The sequence below is a fragment of the Eublepharis macularius genome, chromosome 14 (genome assembly GCF_028583425.1).
Source record: "Eublepharis macularius isolate TG4126 chromosome 14, MPM_Emac_v1.0, whole genome shotgun sequence".
Taxonomy (NCBI): domain Eukaryota; kingdom Metazoa; phylum Chordata; class Lepidosauria; order Squamata; family Eublepharidae; genus Eublepharis; species Eublepharis macularius.
In genome coordinates, this window is record NC_072803.1 from 22,301,461 (window position 1) to 22,326,532 (window position 25,072).

The 25,072-nt window shown below is 45.5% G+C and overlaps 1 protein-coding gene across 3 annotated transcripts in view; it reads right to left on the reverse strand.

Moving 5' to 3' along the window:
• RNF122 (ring finger protein 122) overlaps positions 1-25,072 on the reverse strand; it is a 36,408-nt gene continuing 11,336 nt past the window's right edge. For 2 of the 3 annotated variants that reach the window (XM_054998230.1, XM_054998232.1), the window contains exons 2-6: positions 16,601-16,757; positions 6,387-6,432; positions 4,385-4,426; positions 3,278-3,360; positions 1-1,024 (exon numbers count right to left, since the gene is read on the reverse strand). In XM_054998230.1, the coding sequence (XP_054854205.1) occupies positions 910-1,024; positions 3,278-3,360; positions 4,385-4,426; positions 6,387-6,432; positions 16,601-16,757 (443 nt within the window). In that variant the 3' untranslated portion in view covers positions 1-909. The remainder of the gene's footprint in view (positions 1,025-3,277; positions 3,361-4,384; positions 4,427-6,386; positions 6,433-16,600; positions 16,758-25,072) is intronic. The other variant, XM_054998231.1, reaches the window with a different exon arrangement.

A 25,072-nucleotide genomic window follows, 5' to 3' on the forward strand; every position in this document is an offset into this window, starting at 1 on the left:
AAATAAAACTTCAGAAGGCCACTTAAGAAAATACATCCCACCCATTTTCCAGATCAAAAAGAAGCATCGTCGTCTTCTCCTGATGCCTCCCTCCTTCCCCACTAGCTGCCAATAAGGAAAGGGCAAGAGTTTAAGTATGGCGCCCCTTCCCACCTGCCCGAGCACTGAGTCTGGGGCAGCTGGGCAAAGACTGACCCCTTGTTCTTCTGCCTGCCAGATGGAGAGCACCTCCAGCAACAAACACACTGCTTTTCTATCTCAACACACGGACTGTAGGTTTTGCAGACAAGAACCTGAGCAGAACTTGGTGATTGATCTTGGTTGGGCAGCACCCAAGCTATAGCTCTTGTTTTTAATTGGAAAAAGGAACCTATCCCAAGGATGAGCCCAAAGACCCAAAATGGGGGTGAAGGCCTGACTTTCTACAAAAAAGGGGGCGTGGTTGGTATTAGACCTGCTAAAATAGAAGTAAAAGATGCTGAGCGATTGCCATTTGTTGGTTGTAATTCCTAGATGAAGGGAAGACTTGATCTTGCGGCTGAAGCTGACGGCTTTGGCCCAAAGTGTTCAGTTTCAGAAATCTGGTGGCAGAGACTTGAGTTGTCCTCATGGGAGGTGCGCCCAAGCGCTTCGTATATCAGAGAAGCACGACGCACAGCTCTCAGAGTCGGCGTCCAGCGTCCTCTTGCAATTGCTCCCAGACTGCAGACAGACAGCAAGGCCCGCTTGCCCTCCGTCTTGGCACTCAGCACGGCCCTTCTTTCCCGCCTTCTAGGAGGGAGAAGATGATGCCCGGCATAATGTCTCTCTGGCTGGGAAGCAAGTGTAAGTGCAGCGTCTCTGGGCAACAGTTCACTTGGGCAGAGATTCTGCTGTAGGGCAGCCATCACGGGTGGGGGGAGGCAAATGTCACACCAGCTCATCTAGGAGAGTCCCAATGCTCTGGTGTGGCTCTGCAGGGCCTGCAATGGGCTTGTTGCACATGGGGCAGACACATCGGACTTCCAGCCACTTCACGAGGCACCTGCGAGCCAAAAGGAGAAAGTAAGAGGACGGAAACCTATATATGATTCTTCTAGTGCGTGTGTCCTGTAGTGAATGATCCACATCTTGGCTGTCACAGTGTGGCCTCCTCTGCCACCACTTGCCACCTCCCCCAACCCAGTTCCATTCCGGGTGTTATTTTTTCCTTCTTCTCTTACCCATCTATTATTTATATCCCACTTTTCTTCCCAATGAACTCAAAACAGCTTAGAGCATTGTTGTCCCATACTCCACTTTATCCTCACAAGCTCTACCTTGTGAGGTAGGTTAGGCTGAGTGTGTGTGACTGCAAGTTCATCCAGTGAGTCCCCATGGAAGACTGAGGATTTGAACTGGGTTCTTCCACGTCCTAGTCTGATACTCTAAGCACTACACATCACTGGCTGCATGGTATTGGTGGCCTTCTCACCAAGGTAGTAAAACCATGTCTGGGCTATACCACACTCACAGGATGGAATGCTCTTCTTTGCAAGAAAATTCCATCCAAGTAGGAAACTGGCATGTCAGGGAAAAGACTAAGCAATAACCTACTGCTCTACACTCATCCATCTTTGGACTAATTCCTTTGTTAGCCTCCCAGCTATGCTCTTATTGAGTAAATTAAGTGGCCTTAGATTAGGCTGGGCTAGAAACAGGAACACTCTGATTCACTCAACCCTTTTAAAACCTATAGCGATTAACTTAACATTTGATTTATATACCGCCCTTAATGCCCACTCAGAGCGGTTTATAATGGGTGTTGTTATTATCCTCACGACAATCATCCTGTGAGGTGGGTGGGGCTGAGAGAGCTCCAAGAAGCTGTGACAAACCCAAGGTCACCCAGCTGACTATAATTCCTCCCCCTTCAAAAGTGTCCATCTCATGTCTACATTGTAAGTGATATCCAGGGTCTATACCTATAAACTGTATCTAGATTATAAAGAAATTTTAAAACTGCTTTCAAAATCACAAGAGTTAAAACAATGCATTTAAGGCTTTCTTTTGCCATGTAGTTTTATCACAAACAAAAGCACGCTACTTACAAAAGAACCACTGTCACGCTTTCCCACAAGAATGGGACAGTCTCGGCAACAGCGACTTGGTCCATGTCCCATCATGCTCCAACAAGATCTGGTTAGTGACCAATCCACCATCAGTCCCCACCCCCTCCCTCCAGCATTGGATGTTGGGACCAAACTCGGTGTGACAGGACAGTGGTTAAAAAAACAGCCCACCCACCCACTTTAATAAACACTTTTGGATATCTCATCATATTCAGTTTTGCCCTCCTAAGTGCCCAGAGGAGATACTGATTAGATGAGGGGGAGGGTCAAATGAAAGGACAGTTTTGGGATACCAAAGGTTTGTGCCATTACTTCCTATGACAGGATGTTTCTATGCCTTAGAGCAGAGAGGTTTATCCACTACAGGTTCCTACTTGGTATGATTTTGTGGTACCCAAGTTGGGTAAAAACATCCCCATTTTTCCCCCCACGAATAAAATTGCGCCCGCAAATAGTGACATCACAGATGCTACTCCCAGCTCACACGGGGCACCGAAAGTAGAATGGCAGAGAGGAGAATGGCAGAGAGGAGTCAGCGAGAAAGGCTGAAAAGGAACAGCTGCGGACTGCTTTCCTCTTTTGTCCCTCTAGCCAGTGAATTTTTATCCCGCCCTTCCTTCCTACCAGGAGACCAGAGCAGTGTACACAGTTATTCCTTCCTCTATTTTGTCCTCCCAACAACCCTGTGAGGCAGGTTAGGCTGAGAAAGAGAGGCACTCCCTCAAGGTCACTAAGTGAAACACAGGGCAGAATGAGGATCAGAACCTGAGTCACCCAAATCCTAGTCTGACACTCCAACTGTTACATCGCACTGGCTGAAAGCCTCCCCACTTCCCCAGTGTCCTGGAAGTTTAACCCAGGAGGCCATACTTCTGAAGGTTTAATCCCCACAGTTCTGACACTTGAGGCATTGAGGGGTTAACTCCTTCGATAACAATCGTATCTGACCCCTGTGGCACTCCTACTATCATTATCATCAGCACCATTTCCACTATCCGGGAAGCTTGTGGCTGAGGCCTACTCTCTGCCTCGGGGCCAAAGAGATCTTAAAGTCAGGCTTCTTGCCAGCGGAAGGAGTGCCTACCTCCCTTTCCCGACAGGCACAAAGGGTGTTGAGCAAGTGCTGGGTGGTTGGCTGAGCCGGGTGCACAAAGCAGCTATTTGGGCTGTCCTTGGCAGCTACTCACTTTCTGTGGAAGGCATGTTGGCATGGCAACACTCCCAGCTCATCTTTCACTTTAAAGTCTTCTAGGCAGACGGCACAAGTCTGCTGCGGGGAGAGAAAAGGAGACAGAATCAGCAGGCGTTACAGAGCTGGACTGTGCCTCAGCCAATGCAGAACCGGCAGCAAAAGATGGGTCCCATGTTCATTCATGATTGGTGGGAGATGGAGAAACGCACAGAATAAAACAGAAATTGAGGGCACCCTCCAGAATGGGGGCAGAGAATCACCATCCTCTCTGCCTGAGGAAGGTTTCTTTGACCTTGGAGGCTCCCAGAGTAACAGAGGACTCCAGAGGCTCTTACTACATGCTCACTGACACTGGTGGCCAATGTATTTTGTCAGCAGTCTACTAGGGGCTTATCAATTACCCCAGACTTGAGAGTAGTAGAAATTTTAGTCTGCTGTGGCCAAAACAACAAGAGTCTCATGTCACCTTATAGGCTATCAAATTTAACATGGCCTCAGTTCTCGTGAGCCAGAGGCCATTTTGTCAGATGTATGATAAATATCATGGATGACCTCCCAAGTCCTGTATACACAATACAGCTATTGTGGCAAGAATGTGAGTTGTGTGGATTTGTGATGCTAGGCTGGAACAGTAATGGGTAGAAATGTAAACACTGGGGAGTGGGGAGGGGCTGGAAAAACCACAACCCTGTGAGGTAGGTAGGCAGACAGGATGTGACTTGCCAAGGACACCCCTTGGGGATTCGAACCTGGGCCTCCCAGAGCCTAGTCCCAACACTCTAACCACTAACACCACACTTCTGAAGCCATTCAAAATATCTGTGTAAAGGTAACCTAAAAGGACAATTTCTCATTCATCTGTTTCAGGATTTTATTTTACTTCTTACCATGGATTTGGCAAGAACGGTTTACAATTTGATGAGTTTGTTTCGCTCAGTCTCATGGATATTCACTGGGTTACTGAATATTTGTGCAGATTCACAGGCACGTGTTTCAGCAAGTAATGATTGCCCTTTGTATTCTGTGTGGCCCAGGAAGAAAACACAAGGAAGCCCGGTTTTCCAAAGACTCTTAAGTTAATCAAAGCGTGTTCCACACTCACCCCATGCAAGTTTAGCTTTCTGGCATCACCTTTCAAAACCACCTGGGAGGAAGACAGGAGACAGAAGCAGGCAGATTAGGATCAGTACATGGTACTAAATAACCAGGGCAGGTATTTTGATCCTGCTGATCAGTGTTCGGGCAGACAGCGGCAACTGCCGAACACTGAAAATCTTGGCTTATACAGAAACCAAACAGACTTGATGGGCTGAGCTGGTCAATGACTATAACAATAAAACTGAAATGAAATTGACACATCCATTGAATGTGGACTATTTCCCCCATTACCAAAGTCCCCTAAACTTAAAAAAAAAATCTGCTCCAGCAGCTGATTCTTTGCTTGATCATTTGGAACTTCTGCTCTGCAGGCAACTTTATGCAAGGCATCGGTTCTCAAGACCCACCTGAGGTTTACATTGTACAGCTAGCAGCCTAATCCTAAATAGGTCTACTCAGAAGAAATTCCTATCCAGTAATACTTGTACATAAGTATTATAGAACTGCAGCTTAAGTCATGAAACAGGGCTGGTAATGTACGCAGGGTGGGCCGAAAGTGTGGTCTGCTAATGGACCACTGGCCACTTTCTGGGCAGATCTCCAAGGCTTCATTCAGGCGTCACAGGGAGCCGCACCAATGATTGCACTTGTTCCTCGCTCTTGTAGGAATGCCAACTGGTCTGGAGAAAAATATCCTTGTCCCTTTAACAGAGGCTTAATGTGTGGAAATGGTTTCAGGTGTTAATCTGCAGAAGAGCAAGATTCGAGTCCAGTGGCACCTTAAAGACCAACAAGATTTCCAAGCTTTTGAGAGTTAAAGCTCCCTTCGTCAGATAATGGGAGGGTGAAGCTTTTCATGGCATGGAGGTAAAGAGCAACTCATGGTAAGTAACATCCCTGTAAGCCTCTTTTGTAAGGACAGGACATTTTTCTCCAGGCCAGTTTGCAATGCTACCCTCGTGTTTAAAACCATCTTTGTCATGAATTCAGCTGCACAACTTAACCAAAGCTAGTTCTTCCTCCCAACACACATGAACTGGGATTCTAAGCCTGGATTAAACCCTGAGCAGGTGGGCTGCAGCAGCTGCATCCTGTCTTGGAGAAGGATAAAGCAAGCCTGGCAAAGTTATAAAGCTATTCCTCTTGGCGGATTTCTAGTCAATGGAACAGAAGTAGATAAAGGCTGTGCAAAACTTTCCTCCCAGTGGTTCAAGTGTCAGGGAACAGGAGAAACGGGCTCTATTTCCTCATTTGTTTGCATCCACCAATGTGGCTCATTTCAGCCCATTTACTACTCCTCATAAAAGTTTGGGGCTTTTCACACAACCAAGTATCGGGGAAAAACAGCACAATCACGCACACTGAGAGAAAGTGGGGAGAGAGAGAGAAGTTTTCCTCCTTTTCCCATAATATTAGAACTCAGGCAGGGGACTCAATAAAGTTGACTGGCAGATTTAGGAGAGAGAAGACAGCACTCCTTCACACAATGCAACGTTAACCTAGGGAACTCACTGCCACAGGATACAGTGATAGCTACCAGTTTAGCTGTCCTTCAGAGGGGTATGAGATGGATTCAGGAAGGAGGGGTGCATCAATAGCTGTAAGCCATGATGGCTAAATAGAACCTCCATGTTCAGGACAGTGCACTTCTGAACACCGGTTGCTTGAGATCAAGAAGTGGAGAAGGCTTTGGCTTCCATGACTTGTTTGTAGGCATCTGGTTGGCCATGGTGAGAAACAGGATAGTTAACCACTGATATGACTGATAGGAAATAGTGGGCTATATAACCTACACAGGTAGCTGAGCGTGCCTGTTTTGCCCAGAACATTCCCTGCACTTCAAACTGTCCTAAGGGGGCTGCGCCTGCCACAGAAGCCACTAGCTGAAGGTTGAATGGGAGGCATCTCTGCTTCTTCCGAGACTCATTCATAAAGAAAACCACTCATTTGATCTCAGGCCAGAAAGCACCAAGAAAAAAAATGTACAACCCCTGCAGCTCCCTTACCTCTTTGTACCCAAATCTTTCGCTCTGAGCCTGATGCCGAAGTTTGCTGAAAAGAAAATGAACATGATTAAAAGTCAGCAAAATAATTCAATGCCTCTTGGAAAGCACTAATACTTGGTCAGCCACGCCACCCCCAAATCTTGTAAGCCAGGCATTATGCTCCTAATAACACTCTTCTATCCTTTTACTCACTCTGACAAACAACTCCCATTTCAACATTTTATTTACCTGTTAATACCTTATGCTGAGTAACCAAGTGACCAACTGCCCCTCACTTCAGAGACTGGATTGCAAACATACCCACAGCTGTGTTTCCCCAAGTACCTGGAATGTTTGTGAACATGCCATGGTATCCCAGCAGCTGACTCAAATCAGTTCAACAACACAAGCATGATTCATTATAAATGTCCCACTCAAGAATCACTAGAAACAATACCGAATGTAGGTATGCAATGACACCCCCCCCCTTTTTTCTTTTGCTCTGAAGCCTTTGCCTGCTGGAAGGAGCTTAGTATAGCCTGAAAGCTTACCCAGAGGAAGCAAATGCTGATTGCCCTGTCAATCAGACGTCTTGTAGGTCCAAATGCCTGATTAGGTACTCAGAGTCAGTAATGGTTTTGGCCTTGGGCCTTTATAAGCATTTGAAGTAGATCCACCCAGGTCATTGTGCCATGATTCCAGCATGATGGTAGTTTATAAACAATCAGAATCCTTCTGTGCCTTGAGCTCAATTTCCACTGCTAGCTTAGGACATCTTAGGACTGGAACTTGGGGGCAATAGATTAAGGATGGACAAAAGGAAATATTTCGATACTTAAAGAATAATTAAATTGTGGAATTTGCTGCCAGCGGACCTAGTAATTGACACAAGCATAGATGGCTTTAAAAAAGGATTAGAGAGATACATGTAGGATAGGTCCATCAGTGGCTACTAGCCAGGGTGACTAAAGGGAACCTCCACATTCTGAATGCCAGTGCCAGGAAGCAACATCAGGAGAAGGCCTTGGCTTCTAAGCCCCCACTCTATGCCCCCATTTTGGGGCTTTCTAGGGCAACTGGTTGGTTGCTGCGCAAACAAAATTCAGAACTAGACAAAACACTTGTTTGATCCAGCAGGGCTCTTTTTGTTCTTATGCCAGCATGCATTTGAAAAATTTAAGTTCCACTAGCAACCGCTGTTAAATCAGCAGGCAATATTTCTATAGTTTAGATTTTTCACGTGATAGCTGATTAGAGCTAATGGAAAGAGTGGTGGAGGCTGTTGGTAAATCTGAACGGCCAAGCAGGTGGCACTAGGAGTCTCTCAAGACATCTTACACAGGGATGTTCAAGTGATTTACTTTCTGTGTGGTTTTATATTCAACTGTACTCTGTCTCCCTAGCAATGCACGTGTATTCACAATGGGAGAACAAATGTAGGTTCTTTCACTTGAGCATTCCTGTGTAAGATGTCTTGTGTAGAGAGATTCTTATGAAACAGTTTGCATTTCCAGATTTTTCTCTAGGGTAGCTGTGACAAGGAACTTAGAACGCAGCTTCTAGCCCGCCGTATGCTTCAAGCGCTGGGGTTCAATGGAGAATGAGCAGCGACTCCCAGACACGCAGTGAAATGCTGACGGATGCTAGCAAGGGCTCCCCCTCTGCAGCCTGGAGCTTCCGGTCAAGGCTCAGCTGAAACAAAGCTGAGGACAAATGCCCATTTGCTGCTGGGGAAGAAAACCCAGCTGGCCTGAGCTGTGGGAGGCAGAAAATTGACCGTGAATAATAGTCCTATTTTGCGCAGACACAGATTCTTTGTATCCAAGCAGCAATCCGGGCTGGGCCGGAGGTGGGCTGAGAGACGGCTGATGCGGCTCCTGCCGTGGCCATTCCCAACAGCAGCAGCAGCATTCACTGCTGAGCTGCATGCAGCATCTCACCAGCATTGCAACTCCAGGGAAGGCAGGCTGAGATGCGATAAGAGTATTCACCCTGTGCTGGCTATTGGCTCTCTTGACAAGGAGTGGGGCTTCCTGGAAAGTCAACAGGTAAATCTGCTGGATCAACTCAAGAGATGCTTCAGAGCACTGTGGGCCACAATAAGAAGTCTGGCCTGCACATGTAGCAGAATACTGTGAGTCAACCAACACCTCCAACACAAATGGGACCCTCTCATTTCTGGACACTCCAACTATCCCAACCGTCTTCCATGTGAGAGGGAAATGCCACTTCCCTCATAGAGACAGGGAGTAAAGGGGGGAAGTGACTGTATGCCCTGTCCCTATGCAACTTGTTGGCCTGCCCCTTTATCATATTGGCAAAGAAGAGGTGATACGATGAGAATCCTGATCCCCACCCCCAGGCCTGTCAATTCCCACCTTCCTCTTCAATAGTTGATAAAATTAAAGAAGCCATTAAAGGGACAGAAGGGAAAGGGAAGTGGAGCTTAGTTTTGCCTCTTCCCCAGATTGGCTACCAGCTGAGCATCTACAGGGGTGCTTGCCCAAAGCTATCCTGCTAGTTATTCTTTGAGCCAGAGCAAAGAGGGTGTTTATTTTACTCCAGTTCAAAGGGAGACATGATCTGGGCAACCCAGATTCAATTTCCCCGCTCTGCCATGGAAGGCTCCTGGGTAACCTTGGCCCAATCACATCCTCTCAGCCTAACCTACCTCATACGGTTATTGCGAAGGAAAAATGGTGCTTTGGGCCCCCTTTGGAGAGAAATGTGGGGTATAAATGAAGTAAATTTTTTTTAAAAATTAAAAGGGAGAAGACCCTGGGAGCCACATGGATTGTGCTTATCATTCTCCCTTCCTTAGTTTAGCCTCAATGTTGTGAAATTGCTATGGCTGAGAGACAGTCAATGAGTGACCTAAGTTTCACAGTAGAGTGGGATTTGAACTCAGATCTTACAGACCCCTTTCCGATGCTCAAATCACTATACCACACTGTACCATGTACAGTCCCTGTTCTCTGATTAACTGTCCCTACTGAAATGTTTCCCTTATTTTGAGGAGATTGTAGAAATGGCTTTTTAAAGCAGATTCCTTCAACTTTCTTTCCACCCCACCCCCACAGCAGATGGCAAATACTGCCAAATGTGTCTGAGTTGCAGATATTCTATAACAAGATCTGTCATGAGATCACATATTCTGTTAAACCTTTGTCGGTATTTTTAAAAAGAAAATTCTTGCAGTCAGTTCACTAATACGCACACACGCAAGGCAGGCTGTCACAGAACCTTCAAGCAATGTGTCCAAAGTGGAAGAGGAAAGGCATCCAGGACTGGATGAAAGAGCAGGGGAGACTGATATATACCAGTGTCTTTATTTTGGAGAGAGAAGTGTTTAGAGGCTATGCACTTTTGCATGTTTCTCCAAGTTAAAAAAAACTGGCAAAAAGAAAATGTAGCACATCAGGAGGAAAGGGTCTAGTCTAGCCCTATGCATGCTGTGCTGGTTTTTTATCTGCCAGGAGTTTGTAGCACGGAGGAAGAATTCAGAATCAAGAATATCTCCACCTGTTCTCTAGACTGGGGTGGACCATTCCTGCAGCCCCACATATGGTCATCTCTTTCTGCTGCTTAGCAGGGGTAATTTCATAGAAAAAGAGCTAGAAGAACTCATTAGCATAACTCATTAGCATAAGCCATGCCCCTTGTCATTGCCAGAAGTATGACATTAGCATAACTGATTCACATATGCCACGCCCCCCTGACATCACCTATCCCGGCTATTTTGGACCTAATCCTGGCCATTTAGGGCCAAAATTGGGCCCAAAATGGCAAAAAGGGGATGAAAATGGCTGAAAAGGGGCCCAAAATGATTGTGCCGCTGCAGAGCGGGAGAGTGATCCACCACCTGTCAGAGACTTGATCCAGGCCATTTAGGCCCCAATCCAGGCCGAAATGGACCCAAAATGGCCGAGTCAGGTGGGCGGGGCCACCTGTCATGTGATCTCTTTGGGGAACTACCGGAACTGCATTCCTGTGCGTTCCCCCTCAAAATGAGCCCCGCTGCTTAGTAAGGGAACACAGAACAAAGCAGCAGCTCATGAGACTTTTACACGAGGATACAGTTTTGAATCTGTATCAATCCCAAATGTTGTAAAAGCAACGTGGGATCAAGTCATATTAGAGACTTTCATACAGGCTCTTTAAACTATATGCACAGTGCATTTAGACTGGATTTTGAATTTCAGATGGTGCCACGTTGTCACGTGCGTTCTTATGGTGCCCACCAATAAATTTTTTTTAGTGCAATTCTGCACCATATTGGTATATTGAAAAAATGCTTGACTTTTTTTTTTAAAAAAAGTTGAAATGGGCTGGAAAAATAAAGTGGCTCATGACAAAGTGCTATAAACTGTTCAGATAGTTATCTGTAGTGACAAAGAAACACCAAACCACAAAACCTCAAGAAAAATGGTTAACCCACCCCTACACTAATCAAACCTTCATGACAAAAAAAAGTTGCCCTTTAAGAGGTCTGAAAAAAACCCCACATTCTCCATCAGATACCAAGACGGATTAAACAGCCCATCTGAAAGAGATCTCAATGCCTCTTCAGTCCACATATCTTGGATGTCGTTTCAGTGTTAGATGTTTTTGCCTTTCCTGCAGTGCAGGGTTGAGTTACACACAAGACTAGTGCTGGACATGTGTTTGACCCACTAACTCTGCAGACTCCAGCCAACACTTCTGAAGGGGTAAGAGGGAGAACATCACCTCGACAACGGCGATAGCATTTCCTCTGCCTTTCCTTAGTTCCTCATGTTCAGATTACTGCAATGCACTCTGTGCGGGCTGCCCTTGAAGACTGGCCAGCAGCTACAGCTGGTACAGAATGCTGCGGCCAAAATGTTGATTGGAGTGGGTTGTAGGGACCGTATCACACCAGTCTTGTTCCACCAACATTGGCTCCCAATTTGCTTCCAGGATGAATTCAAGGATGCCTTTCAACCTTGGGCCCAGCATACCTTAAGGACCACCTACACCCAAACCTGACCACTGCAGTCATTTTTGGGGAGGAGGAGGGTGGTTTGGATGTCCCCACCATCTGAGGCTAGATGGGAGGTAACCTGAGAAAGGGCCTTCTCGGTCATGCCACTAACAACACTGGAACTTCCTCTCTATGGAGATTCGTCTGTCTCCCTCTACTGTTCAATAAATAAAATACATAATGACATACCAAAACAGGATGTGACAATTATGTTTCTTCCACCAGAGCTGGGTAGCATCCAAGCCAATGATGGGAATCCTTCACCTTACTGCCTTTCCTCTTTGCCACTGAACAGAATCCTGAAAAGAAGGTGAGAGTATCCTCTCCCTCTGTCTTGGATAATTTGGACTAGTTTAACCCACGATTGCTACAGAGGCCAGGGAAAACATGCACCAGCCAGCTCTTGGGACTGGCTCAGGTGCATTGTGGTTCATGAGAAATGCCAAAATGAGGCCTATTTTCCTCTGTCCAGTGTGGAAAGCATTGCTTAACAGCATTCTGGCACCAGAGGGACCAAAGAGAGCTGACCAATCTCACACATCTGGACAGCAGCAATAAGGGTGCTGAAACAGAACCACATGCTTAAAAAGAGGTTTCCATTTTTTTTTCAACAGCCTCTATCTTTCCCCTCTGCCTTCCTTCCTTTGCAGCCCAGATTCTGTTGCCTGGCCTGCTTCCAAGGCCTTAGACCCAAGCTTTCTAGTTTAGCCAGCCAATCGGCTTTGGCCTGAGTAAACTCAGTTCTTGAAATGCATCCCAGAGTTTCCCGTAATAATGTTGAAGAGACCTTCATAAAGTTGACTTAAATGGCAGCACAGCTCACTTTCAAACTGGAGGGGTGGATGGGAAGGTTGGCCTTAAAACGGGATGTTTCCCTTTTAAAGCAGTGCTACTGATGGCAGGTCTACAAAAGCCTGATGTAACCCCCCTCCAAATGGCTCACTGAACGGAAGTTCCAACTTGTTGGCAGACAGTAGCCCTATGCAATCTGCTTGGTCTTTTCTAGATGGTCCAGCTGCAGATGAATGCAAAGTTTAAAAATAACTTTTCCTTAAATAGAGGATGGGACCAAAACATCTCCCCTTCATTCTTCAGAAACAATGCATCTATTGGGCCTGGCCATATGAACAATACTTTTCCTCAACTTCCTGTCATTTCCTGCGACATCAGAGCAAGTGCTGGCCATCGCGGCTTGGCAGTGTGCCTTGCAGCACATTGGCCGTTTGATGTTCGAGAGACATGACTGCCAACTCACAGAGGCTGAAGAACAAAGGTGAAGATTTTGGGAATATCAGGAACTATGCGAGTCCAGTAGCATCTTAAGAGATCTACAAAATTTTCCTGGGTATAAGCTTTCATAAGAGAGGGAAGGTGGCATGGTATAGCCCGATCTCGTCAGATCTCAGAAGCAAAGCCGGGTTGGTACTTGGACAACTAGGGAAGACTCTGCAGAGGCAGGGAATGGTAAACCATCTCTGCTCACTTGCCTTGAAAGCTCCTTGCTGGGGTCACCATAAATCAGCTGTGACTTGACAGTACATAGATTCACATCAGGTTTCATAAATCAATATTCACTTTGTCATTTATATCTGACAAAGTGAGCTTTGATTCACAAAAGCGTATACCCTGGAAAAATGCATTGATCTCTAAGGTGGTGCTGGACTCTTTTTTTCCTGCTATTGCAGACTAACACAGCTACTCACCTGAAACTATCTTCAGAAACTATGGTAAAATGCTTCCTCAAACAAAAAGACCCCCCTGCTCCCCTCTCAGATGTCAGAAGCCCACCCCATTAGTGGAATGCAAAGCATTTGGACTTAATAGCTGCAATCTCCTCAGCAACTCTTTTGTGGGCGATGGTGTCAGGGGTGGTGGGGAAAAGTAAATCTGGGTACACAATGCAGGCAGCAGACATCCTATGAGCAGAGAGCCCTTTGTCTGCTTGGCCATGACATCTCTGTCTGTGGGTTGAGCCGCTTCGGAGGTTAATGACCCAGGCCTAGAAGTAGTCCTAAAACCATGTTAAATTTGTATTTGCTCAGAAGACTTGATAAAAAGCTTCACTGTTCAGAAATCTAAAGCCAAGAGCTCAAGGACTTCACATGACAGAGCCACATTCATACATGCGCTAATCTATTAGCACATCCTACGTGGCACTGGCCAAAGTCTCCTCCTATCAAGGCTGCACTCGACACGGCATTCCAACACCCACCAGATGCTAGACATTCATGACCCAAACCGAGACAATTGTCAAACCTGGTTGGGAAAAACTCGGCCAGTCTTGAACACTGTCTGCACAGTTGCTTGATTTTGGTCAGGGCCTCCTTTCGAGTCCTCCAAGGCACGGTCCCAGAGCATGTTTTGAATGCCAGGGACAAATTCTACGACCTTAATAAACGAAGCCTGTTCATTTCAACTGGGCTTATGTGGGGGACAAGGAAGTGGTTTCAATATACTAGAACAAACAGGTTACTAAACACTCACAAAATGATGACACTGGGCTGGGGGGCGGCCATGACACTGTCTTTGAATGCCACTGGGTTAAAATCATCAGGCTATGTTCTTTTCTTCCTCAGGTTTCTGGGCCTTGTGCCAAGAGCCAAAATAATTTTACTGGTGTCTTTTATTGACCAGTTGTGCCTGGTATGAAGCAAGGTTGTGGGTTTGCACTAAACTAGTCTTGCTATTCCCTAACCTCTGATCCAATGTAAGAAAGCAATGTTGCATCCTATCTCACTTTGGAAACCAACACAGCCCTTGTAGACTTGCTTGTGGGGGGTTTCCTATGTAGTACCCTGAATCCCATTTAAACATATATATGAATTTGCAGTATGCCAAGAGAATGTGACCTTGGGTTCATCTAGCTCAGTATTCTCTGCTCTGATAGGTAGCAGCTCTCAGGTGGGGAAATGATCTCTTCCAACTTTTGCTATCTGAGATCCTAAAAGCAGAGATGCTGGGGACTGAACCCAGTACGTTCTGCCTGCAAAACCAGTGCTCTGCCACTGAGCAACAGTCTCTCTCCAACCAACGTTAAGGCTACTGGCTTACAATTATCAACAATTGGTGGATTCTCTCCTTTCTTTCTAGGCACTAAAGAACTATGCTCAATGGATTATTTAAGTTCAGAAGCTTCTCATCTACTCAGAATGAGCAGCATCCTTAAGTTAATTAGAACTTTCTTTCATTACTTTCTTTAAGCATCTACTTACTGCCGCACTAGAGAAAGAGATTCCTTCCTAGTATTATGCTACTCAGGCCCATTCCGCACAGTCAGTTTAGGGTGATTCAGATTCCGTTCTGCTTCTCTCGATCGCCAGATTTCCACACAAGGAAAGGAGATGTGTGATGCAGAATCGAGCATTACTTGGCTTTCCTCTAACTTTTTTTCTGTGTACACATGACTTTTTTTAAAGCCGCTGTTGCGTCCTATGTATGTGCAGAATTCTTAGTCCCTAACTGTGCCTCCCCCGCAACCACCACCTTTCCCTTTCCCTGGGTACTGACTGGTTGGCCACCCGGTGGAAACCACTCTTTCCCTCCCCAGCTCTCTACACACTCCCTCATTTATTATTTTTTGTAAAGTGAGGGAAAGAGTCATAACGCTGCAGCACTGTTTATCAAACAGCTGGAGAAACCACTCCCTCCCCAGCTCTCCATACACCCCCTCTTTATTTTGTATCCTCATATGGTTGTATTGTGAAATCAATATTGCAAATTCATAACCTTGCAAACTGTGCCCACAAATTACATTTTTATCAACTGATCGACTCTTTGGCATTAGGAGAAGCCTGAAACAAGCCCCAAGCAACTGAGCATTGATCCCCCTCCTCTTTTTTAATTAGGGGAGAATCACAATGCTGTGATGTTCGTGCATTCTATCTCTTTAAGCACAATGTCAGTACTGTTGCCTGATGGCAATCCATGTTCCCCAGTGATCACTTCTTGGGCTTACTTTTTTATTTCCTTTCTTTACATCCGGAGCTCATGTTCATGGTGATTTGGAAATGGGGGTGGGGGACATGTCTCAAGAATCTGCCTTCCCCATCTCAGGATATAGTCCTGTGATGGGCAGAGGCCAACGAGAATGCTGTTTTGTTGGGGCAGCAGCATTTGAACATTTTTCTCTGGCAGAGAGGTGTCATTTTGCGCCAAGTAGACAATTCAAACCACACCTGAGCAATCTGCTAGAAGCTAGTGGAACAAGTGTGAGAGTACTTTGTAGGTTTCCCCCGAGAACTCCACCACCAATTGCCTCTCCAGCATAAAAAAAAAATGGTGGGCCCAGGACTGCCCAATCAGCAAATACAGGGACAGGGACAGGGAGAAGGAGGTGGTGGTGGTGGACACACTGGGATACAGGATTGCAACATTATGGTGCATGCACTGAATTTTTTTTAAAAAGCAACGTCAGCTCCAGCCCCCCCCCCCCAATGCAACTTCAAAGAGACATCTCAACTCATCTGTAATAAGAAAGCAGACATAAAATCACATTGCGGCGAGAATGCCAGGAGCTCAAGTTGATTCAGCATCGATCAGCACTAATACGTAGAAGCACCAGGTTAAAGTGTGCCATGCAGAATGGGCCAAAGGGTGGTCGTGGATCTTGAAAAGTCGATTAGGGTTGAGCAGAACAGATCAGACAGGTGACACCTGGAGCATTAATGCTTTTGGTGTTGCATCAGTTGTTGCCAATTAATTATTTTTTTAAAAAAAGAGAGAGAAAACTCTTTTCCTATTCTAAAAACAAGCTGTCATATCCCAAAGTTTAAAACAACACATGAAGCTGCCTTACACTGAGTCCGACTGTTGATCTATCACAGTCAGCATTGTCTACAGTGAATGGCAGCCACTCCCCAGGGCGTCAGAAAGAAGTCTTTCCCATTACCTGTCTGATCCTTTTAACTAGAGATGCCAGAGACTGAACCTGGGACCTTCTGCATGCAAAGCAGGAACTCTAGCAGTGAGCCACATCCCTTCCCCAAAGGTGTGATGAATCTGTGCTCCAGGCAAAACATCTCCAGACCCCATTTGATTTCAGCTCTGACTCTGAAAGAAGGATTAATTCATTGATTGGGTTTGAATGATGTGAAGTTTCAGTCCTCCTTAATCCCTTATTGCACTGGAGACAGATCGGAAGAGTCAACTGGAGTCAGAAACCCAGGTGCACCTCTCCTGAGTTCCCCACTGCTGCACCATCTGTGCGTGTAAGTCCCCCGAGATTATGACTCACCTAATGAAGTAGCAGCAAAAAATGAGGCTAAGGACGAAGACAAAAATGCCAGTGCCAAAAATCACCATGTAGATGTTCAGCGGTAAATCCTGGAAGGTGATGGGAGGCATCGTGCACGATTTGTTGGTATAAATCAGCCCCAAACCGCAGAAGCATCCTTGAAGGAAGGAAGGAGACAAAAGATAAATCACTGGAGTGAAGACAGAAGAGGGAATGTTCCTCACCTAAACAATAAATTTTAGCCGTCTCTTCTCCCTTGGCCCTGGTACGATTTATAATATATATTGGGGAATTGCCAGAATTAGTTGACTTTCTCATATATATTCTGCTTTTCAACATAATGCCCTCAAGATGGCTTGCAAACAAAACTGATAAGAAAAATGAAGAACATTGGTTGGAGGTGACTTGATGGCATGTAACACACACATAAGGATGCAAGAGAAGCCCAGCTTGATAAAACCAAAGGTCCATTTAGGCCACCATCTCACTTCTCATGGTGGCTAAACAAATGCTTCCAGAGCCCATTTGTTTGTTTAGAGATTTATACCCCATTTTTCTCTTAATTGGTGATCCAAAGCAATTTACACCATCACTCTCCACCCTCCATTTTATTCTCATAACTGCCCTGTGAAGTAGGTTAGGACGAGGGCCAAAAAGACTTACTTATAGCTGATAAACTCCTAGCAATTAAAGCCTCTGCCCACTGATCCAGCTGAGTGGTGGGAGAAGGCAGGCCGGTGAAATAAGGTATGTGTGTGTGCAATCTTTGTCTTTGCATGAGGACATCACTTCTGGCCCAACCCAGAAGTGACTGTCAGTGAAATCCTAAGCAGAGTCATGCCAGTCTAAGCCCATTGAAATCAATGGGCTTAGACTGGAGTAACTCTGCTTAGGATTTCACTGTGTGTCATGCCAGGGCTAATTCTTTAGTACTTGATCCAAAACACTGTGTTTTGGACCCAAAACACTATGTTTTTGGCTGAATTTAAAAAAATTGCCCCAGCGTGATGCCATCACTTCCAGGTTGTGCTGGAAATGACATCATCATGCAGAGACAAAGATCACCACTCCTCACTGGTTGCTGGGAGGATCTGACAACCCTAGTGATGCCGTCATTTAAAAATTACTGATTGGGCCCACAGCATGGTGCTCTCCCCCTCCCTCCCTTTTAAAGTGCCAAAACAGTGGAGTGTGGCAGTTTTGACCCTTAATAAGACATGAGGGGAGTATGATAGTACTTCAGTTTGCCACACCGTGGGTCCCATGGGCTTTTGTGGCATTTTAAAATTAAAGTGTCAGTGGCATCCTTATGGCAGCCATGAGGAGATGGGGCACCCATCTTGGTCTTACACTCTTAACTACAACACTGATTTGGCCAGACAACAAATGAAGAACAGAATGCCACTGAAGACTGCCTCCTTCACCTGACAAGATCAGAGGTGCACCTCCATCTCTCTATGAGTTCTACATCAACATGAGCTCTTACGTGAGAAACAGCAAGCCTACACACCAGACTACACTTCTGTATTCCATCACACACAATACTCAGAGGATAGCTGTTCATTTCATCCAAGGTGCTCAGAGCAGCATACAGAGTTTTCGCCTCCATTTTGCCCCTCACAACAATCCGGCAAGGTAGGTTAGGTGGAGTGATTAGTCCAGGGTCATCCAGTGAGTTTCCATAGCTGAATGGGGACTTGAACTTGAGTTTTCCTAGTCTGACACACTAACTACTAAACAATAGTTATCAAGTGAACAGATAAGCTTTTTACAGGCTTGTATGAATTAGTGTTGAGCAATCCACTAGCTATACCGGCACAGAAGGCACGGTATCAATTTCAGACAGCTATGGATGAACATACCCCTTTAATTTTGTAGAAAATAGGTACACTTGTTTTACATTAAAAACAAGTCTTTGTGGCATCTTAAAGACTAAGGGTCACTCTACACATTACTACTTTCTGGTACCACACATGCACACAGACTTCCATGTGGAGCAGCAGAAATGGGGAAATATCTCTCCTCCACATGGTTTTTGTGCAGGAAAAAAGGCTTAGGAGAAAGGCAGGAGCTATCTCTGCCTTGGTGGCAACTTTCCAAACTCACTTCCAAGCTCTCCCTGCCTTGGCCAAAAACATAGTGTTTATAGAAGCCAATCCCCGGAGTTGAAATGTTTCTGCCCAGAGCATGGGTTGGCTCCGGTAAGAACTCATAAAAGAAGTAACGTGTAGAGTGACCCTAACAAGGTGTTATTCCAACACAGGCGTTCCTGGACTGCAGCTTTATTCTGGAATACAAACTTGTTAGTCTTTAAGGTGCCTTGAGACTCCTGTTCATTTCGAGCAACAGACAAATAGAGCTACTCTCACTGAGACTGCTTCATGTTCAGCCATCTACAGAGAATCCTGAAATATTGACTCTTGCAAATGACAATAATGAATACATTAGCTGTTCATCTACAAGGGTGCTTATGCACTTCAGTACTCAATCCTCCATGCGCTACACTGATTAGGATATGTAGCCGAGTCAACAGTGGAACAGACAACTGATCAAGCACCTGAAGAACTCAGAGGAGGTATCTTGAGCTCACTGCCTTTGATCTTGAAAGGGCAACTCTTTAGCTGTGCTATTAACTGCATCTGTCTCCTCCCAACACTGTTCTGCCTGGAGCCACGAACCAGTGAACAAGGTGACCTCTGAGAGGTACTCTGTCACGACTGCATTATAGATGGCTTGGTCACGACTACAGCTGATCAAAAACCAGAGGCCAAATTTTGTATGGTTTTGTGCTGCAAAACAGAAAAACCCTTTAAAGCTTTTTTTTCGGGGGGGGGGGTCAAAAGAGCATGAAAATATTTACGGGGGGGTATGTCAGCTTGTTGCCCCCATAACTCAGAGTAAGGCAAAGCAATCACTCAGAGTAAGGCAAAGCAATCATTTCATTTACCAATTTGATGTTGTCCTGGAGCCACCTGATTGCAACATAGTTCTATTAAAGCATCATTTCTATGATGGGATCTCTGATTGTATGTGCTTGCTCAAACAGGGAGAGAGAAAGAATAGCGCCAAGGCAAACTATTCATGATGAGTTCATCAGAGCAAACTGCCCACATATTTTGGTGTCCCAGGGAAAGGATGGCTATCAAAGGCTCCTACAGGGACGTATTCCAAGCCCCGTGCAAACTTGATTGGCTCAAAGCCAGGTGGTTTTGGATGTGGCATGAATAGAGAGCATACTGGCAGGTGTGAATGAGGGAAGGGAGGTGGTAGATTGTGTGACACAAGTGGAAAAATTGTACTTGTCTTCATATATCAGTCACACATTTAAACGTTCTTAAGAGGACCCCCCCACTAAAACAATGCAATCATTTAACTTAACATGTAACTAAACATTAAGAAAAAAATGAAAGATTCAAGATTAGAGGTATATTACCACCAAACATGGATGTTTTTAGCTATTATGTCTAGAAGTCATCAAAGCACCTGTCCTCCGTGAATCGGTTTAATCTCCTGTTAAAGCCGTCTAAGTTCGTGGCCGTCACGGTCACTGCATCTTGTAACAGCGTTTCATGAGTAAATTATGCGCTGTGTGAAGAAGCATTTTCCTTTATTCAGAACCTACTGCCCACCAACTTCACTGGACGTCTCCAAGTTTTAATATTACAGAAAAAGCAGGGAAAAAAATATCTCCAGAGCTAGATTTATGCACAAGCTAAGCAAACTACAGTTGAGGGACTCAGATTATGAGAGGCTTCTAAATTGAAAAAATCATTTAGTGATCATTTAGCTTCAGGGTTAACTGGGGATTAGAACCCAGAACTCCCCAGTTCTTGCTCAACACATTATAATTTGCTGGCACCACATCCCCTCCCTCTATACGCTATTCCCATACTTAATAATATGAAAGAAAAAAAAACCAAGCACAGAAACCTAAGGGTCCAAAGGAGTTTTGCAAATTTAGGTGGCAGGGCAAAGAGCAGCAAACAGATGAACTGGGACAAAGAGCAGAACCACAAGTGACAAAAGGCACAGATTGGACACTTGTCTGCTTCCCTCCAGTTTTGATGGGAAATGTAGGCATCCTGGTCTTGCTGCTTGGCTCTCCGACTGCTGTCCAATGGACTTTTCAACTGTCACTTGTCCAACATTCCGCCAAGCTGCCTACATTTCCCATCAAAACTTGAGGGAAGCAGACAAGTGTCCAACCTGTGTCATTCGTCACTTGTGGTTCTGCTCAAAGAGAAGTGGAGCAGCCTTGGGGGGGTTCTTGTTCATCATCCTCATCAGCGGCAGCAACAAAGGCAAGACAGCTTGCCTGGAACAGCCGTCTGTTTCCTGGCCAAAAATAGAAAATGATCAAAACATGATCAAATCCACTATTTAAAGAATCACTACACAACAAGAGGTTATGTTGCATTTTCTCTGAGAATCAGAACAGCTGGAGCTGGTTACAGGAAAGCTTGTTAGAAAGCAGGGGGGGGGGGGAAATCCCAAACCCCAATGGCGATTAATAGCAATTCAGAAATCATAAACAATCTATTAAGGAAAAAATAGGATGGCAAAATGGGGGGTTCAATTCTCAGTCAGAAACAAGTCTCTCTCTCTAAGCAGTTGCTGAGCACCAGCCATTCAGCACCAAGCAACATGTCTCTACCAAAAAAATAAAAGGCTTCAAGGAGAAATTGCTATCTTATATAAAGACTAGAATCATGGATGTGGGAGACCTTGATCTTTGATAGTGTGTGCGCGCTACTGGTCCAGAGCACTCAAAGCTGATGTTTATTGTGTTGCTACCCGCATGGACTAAAACCTGGCAAGTTGCACGCATATCAACACTATACCACAGTGAAAATTAGTTTCAAAGATTGGATGTTCATATGCAGACACCCTGGGTGTTGACAGGAGAGGGAAAGTAAGGGGTAAATAAACGGTGAGGCTTGGCCTGAAATAATCCCTAACTCCTCCAAAACACTATCTGGGGAGAGTGCTGTGCATGTATGCTTCCTTCACAAGGCTGAGGAACATCCCTAGCAGCAGAGGGCAACATACATTTGGAGGGCCCATGCAGATGGGAGTGAGGGGAATACTGTTGGCTAAAGGAAAGGAAGAACCGTTTGCTGTCGGCAAGGAATTGTTGAGGGGAAATTGCCCTGAGGTGACCCACTGTAGTGTCTTGACACCACTTGGACCACAGCACAAATCTCCCCAGAATCCTCTGTTTGCCGGTGCAGTGGAGATACCAGATGGTACAACAGTCCTGACAGACTATGATAACAGTCCCCTCAGGGTTCTCTTGTTTGCTGATCCATTGGAGCTGTTGAGAGACCCATGGGAAGGCTCCTACCTGGCCAATTCTCCCTTCCAGCTTGTGGTTGACTCTGAGACTGCTTCTGGTACAGGAGAAGAAGGGACTTTGGCTCAGATTTGGGTGCAGATACTATCTGGATATACTTCCCATCTACTGGCCCTCCTGAATCAAATTAGAGAAGGACACTGGTCACAGGAAGCTTTCTTAGAATGCAATCCTTCCCCCAATGCAGGGGGGAAAGCGGGTTAAATAACAGAGCTCTGGCTTAAGTCTTCACTACTGCAGGAACTCGGCCTTGTTAAGAAGTCCACATACTGTTGAATTTCAGCTATGCTCGTTCTCATGCAATGAAAACACTACACAGAACTTTAAAGATTTGACAGATTTATTGCAGTAGCAAGTTTTTATTAGATTCAAGACCATTTAAGAAAGGCTAACTTGGTCAGTACTTCCAGGCCAAGGTAACAGTGCAAGTCTTGCTTTGGGAGCCAATTTGGTCCCATTGACTAAAAGGGAGGCTGACCCCACTGCAGGAGGATCTCGTTTCAGTCTGCATGGCTAGTGTTGGACTAGGATCTGAGAAAACCAGGTTCAAATCCCCCCACTGCCATGGAAACTTGCTGGATGACCTTGAGCCAGCTGCACAGTCTCAGCCTAACCCACCTCTCAGGTTTATTATGAAGATAAAATGAGAACAGGAGAACAATGCGAGGTATTTTGGCCCCCCATTGGGGAGAAAGGCAGGCACCACATACGTCAAGTAAATAATATAAATCTTGCTTAGTGAATTTCTATTGGCTATGTACAAGGGCGGGGAAATGGCTCTCCGTTGTAAACTGGGGTAGCTGCATGGTCTGTCCTGTAGCTGCTATTAGTTCTATTCTCAGTTGTTGAACTGTTCCGACAGGCCTTCAAATCTCATGCACTTGAGAGGACACTCCATTGGCCACGGGGATGCTACCAAAAACAGATTTCCTGTAGCAAATCAAGTTTTATGTTAGCAATCGAAGCTTTTCTTCAAGCAGGTGCACCCTCAGTCCAGCCTCCCATCTTGCAGGTGCAAGTCTCGATTTTGTACATTTTAATAACAACCTTCTTCCAGGGTATTTAGATTGCACCTTCTCCACTGTATCTTCTCAACAATCCCCAGAAGAAAGTTAGACCGAGAGAAAGGGTGCAAGTGGTCCAAATTCACCCACTGAACTTCGTGGCAGAGTGGAGATCTGAATCTAAATCTCCCAAATCCTAGCCCAACATGCTAGTCGCACTAACTCTCACAGAACGTGCAGCTGAACGTTGAAGGAGATCTTCCATCCAGGTACTGACCAGACTTAGCTCTGCTTAGCTTCAGCAAGATTGCTATACCTTGTACCTTCCTATACAGATGCTGGGACTGTAATCTGCAGGATATGTGGCAGACAAGTGGGTTTTCTTGCTCCATTGCCTTTCTGAAAATCTCTGTTCTTAAGTATGCACTCTTGGTCTACCATTCTGATCACAACCCTACATCGGCTGTCAAGTGATATGATTACCCCCTCGTCTGTCTAGACACTGCAAAGAACACAGGGGCACCTTTTTAATGAGGCACAGATGTCACTGCTCTGAAACCTGAACAGGAGGGAAAGACTACACCACCTGTTGTTAGACATCCTGAAGTCTAGCCCTTGAAAGATAGCTGATGTAGACAGCCTCTCTCTCACTTGGTGGAGCTCACTGCTTCCGCTTTCTGTAATATTTGGGAGGCATAAGGCCAAGCCACGATTCCAAAAATATCCATCTCCCACAGAGGGAGATATCACTGTTTCCAAATATCCCCTTTCCAGCAACCAAAGGAGCTAGAGCAGTGCCAAACCAGAAATAGAGGTGCGGCAATGGGAAATCATAGATGCCCTTGATAGCCCAGGGGGTTTCCTGTTTCAGCAGCTTGTGGAAGCCACAAAGAGCTTCTTCACCAATAAGCCTGCACTGATGAACTCCAAGCTTTTTTCATACATGCTGGATAATGCACTTTAGCGTCTGTTTGCAAGCAAATTTTTCTGTTTCACAAAGGAAAATCCACTTGCAAGCAATCACTAAAAGTGCATTATCCAGCATGTATAAAAGCAGCACAAGAAGCCACCCATTCAAAGAAGCAAAACTATCTATTCGCTGCTGGTTCTCAGGATCAACCAGAACTGACAAAGGAGATGGAATTACTCCCCAAATGCCAACTGCAGCTCGAGCCCTACACTGTCAAGGGGTTTCCCTTTTTACTATCTGCCACCTATCAGTGGAACAACCTGAAGAAGAATCCTTGGTCACGGCTCCCCTTGTGCTAATTATGCCAGCCAACCTGGGACTGCCTAGGTCCAAAAGGGGCAAAATCCTTTTGACTCATTCACAGCATCAATCCTCCACAAAAATGGTAATTTTAGAAGCAGTTTCTACTTTCAAAGAAAAGTTCATGCAAGACATTCGACAAAAAAACCTCTGCAAAAGGAGTCCCCAACCTTGCTGAGCCTGTCAAAGTTGTTGGAGTTTTGGGACAGACCAATGAGCTCCAACCCAAAATGGCCAACACAGGAATAGGGTCAAGCACAAAATGCTGGAAGGTTCCAAACCAAGGACTTTCCTCTGATGTAGACGACTGCTTCCAAATGGCTACTCCATGTAGACCAGATGAGCTCTTTGAAAGGACGTTGTGCACTGAAGAAGCAGAAGGAAACTGGGGATGGCTTTTTGCTTGGGGGAAGAAATGCTGTTGGGTTCCAGTTTCCAAACGAAGGGGAGGGTTTGCTCCCAGTCTGGCCACAGGGAGAACAGTCCATTACCAAGTAGAGGGTGCATGACTACAGCCTATCAGCTTGAGATTAGCTCAGCAGGTGGCTCGTCTATCAGCTTGTAGGGAGCGACCTGTAGCTCTCTATCCAGCCCCGCCCCCCTGGCCCTGTTTCATTGAAGACCCTTTGGATTTTTATTCCCAAGAAGCATGTGGGCACCAAGAAACTCATCAGCGGGTATCATAATGTGGATGACCACACAGTAACATTTCTGGCTTTGTGTCCCAAGTGCTGTGCTATCAGCATCGATACACTTCAGCTGCTCTGCCTTATCAATTCAAAGTAAAGCCCTGAAAGAGGAAAAGCAGTCTTCTCTTTAAGAGGGTTTCAGTTTACGGCAACATT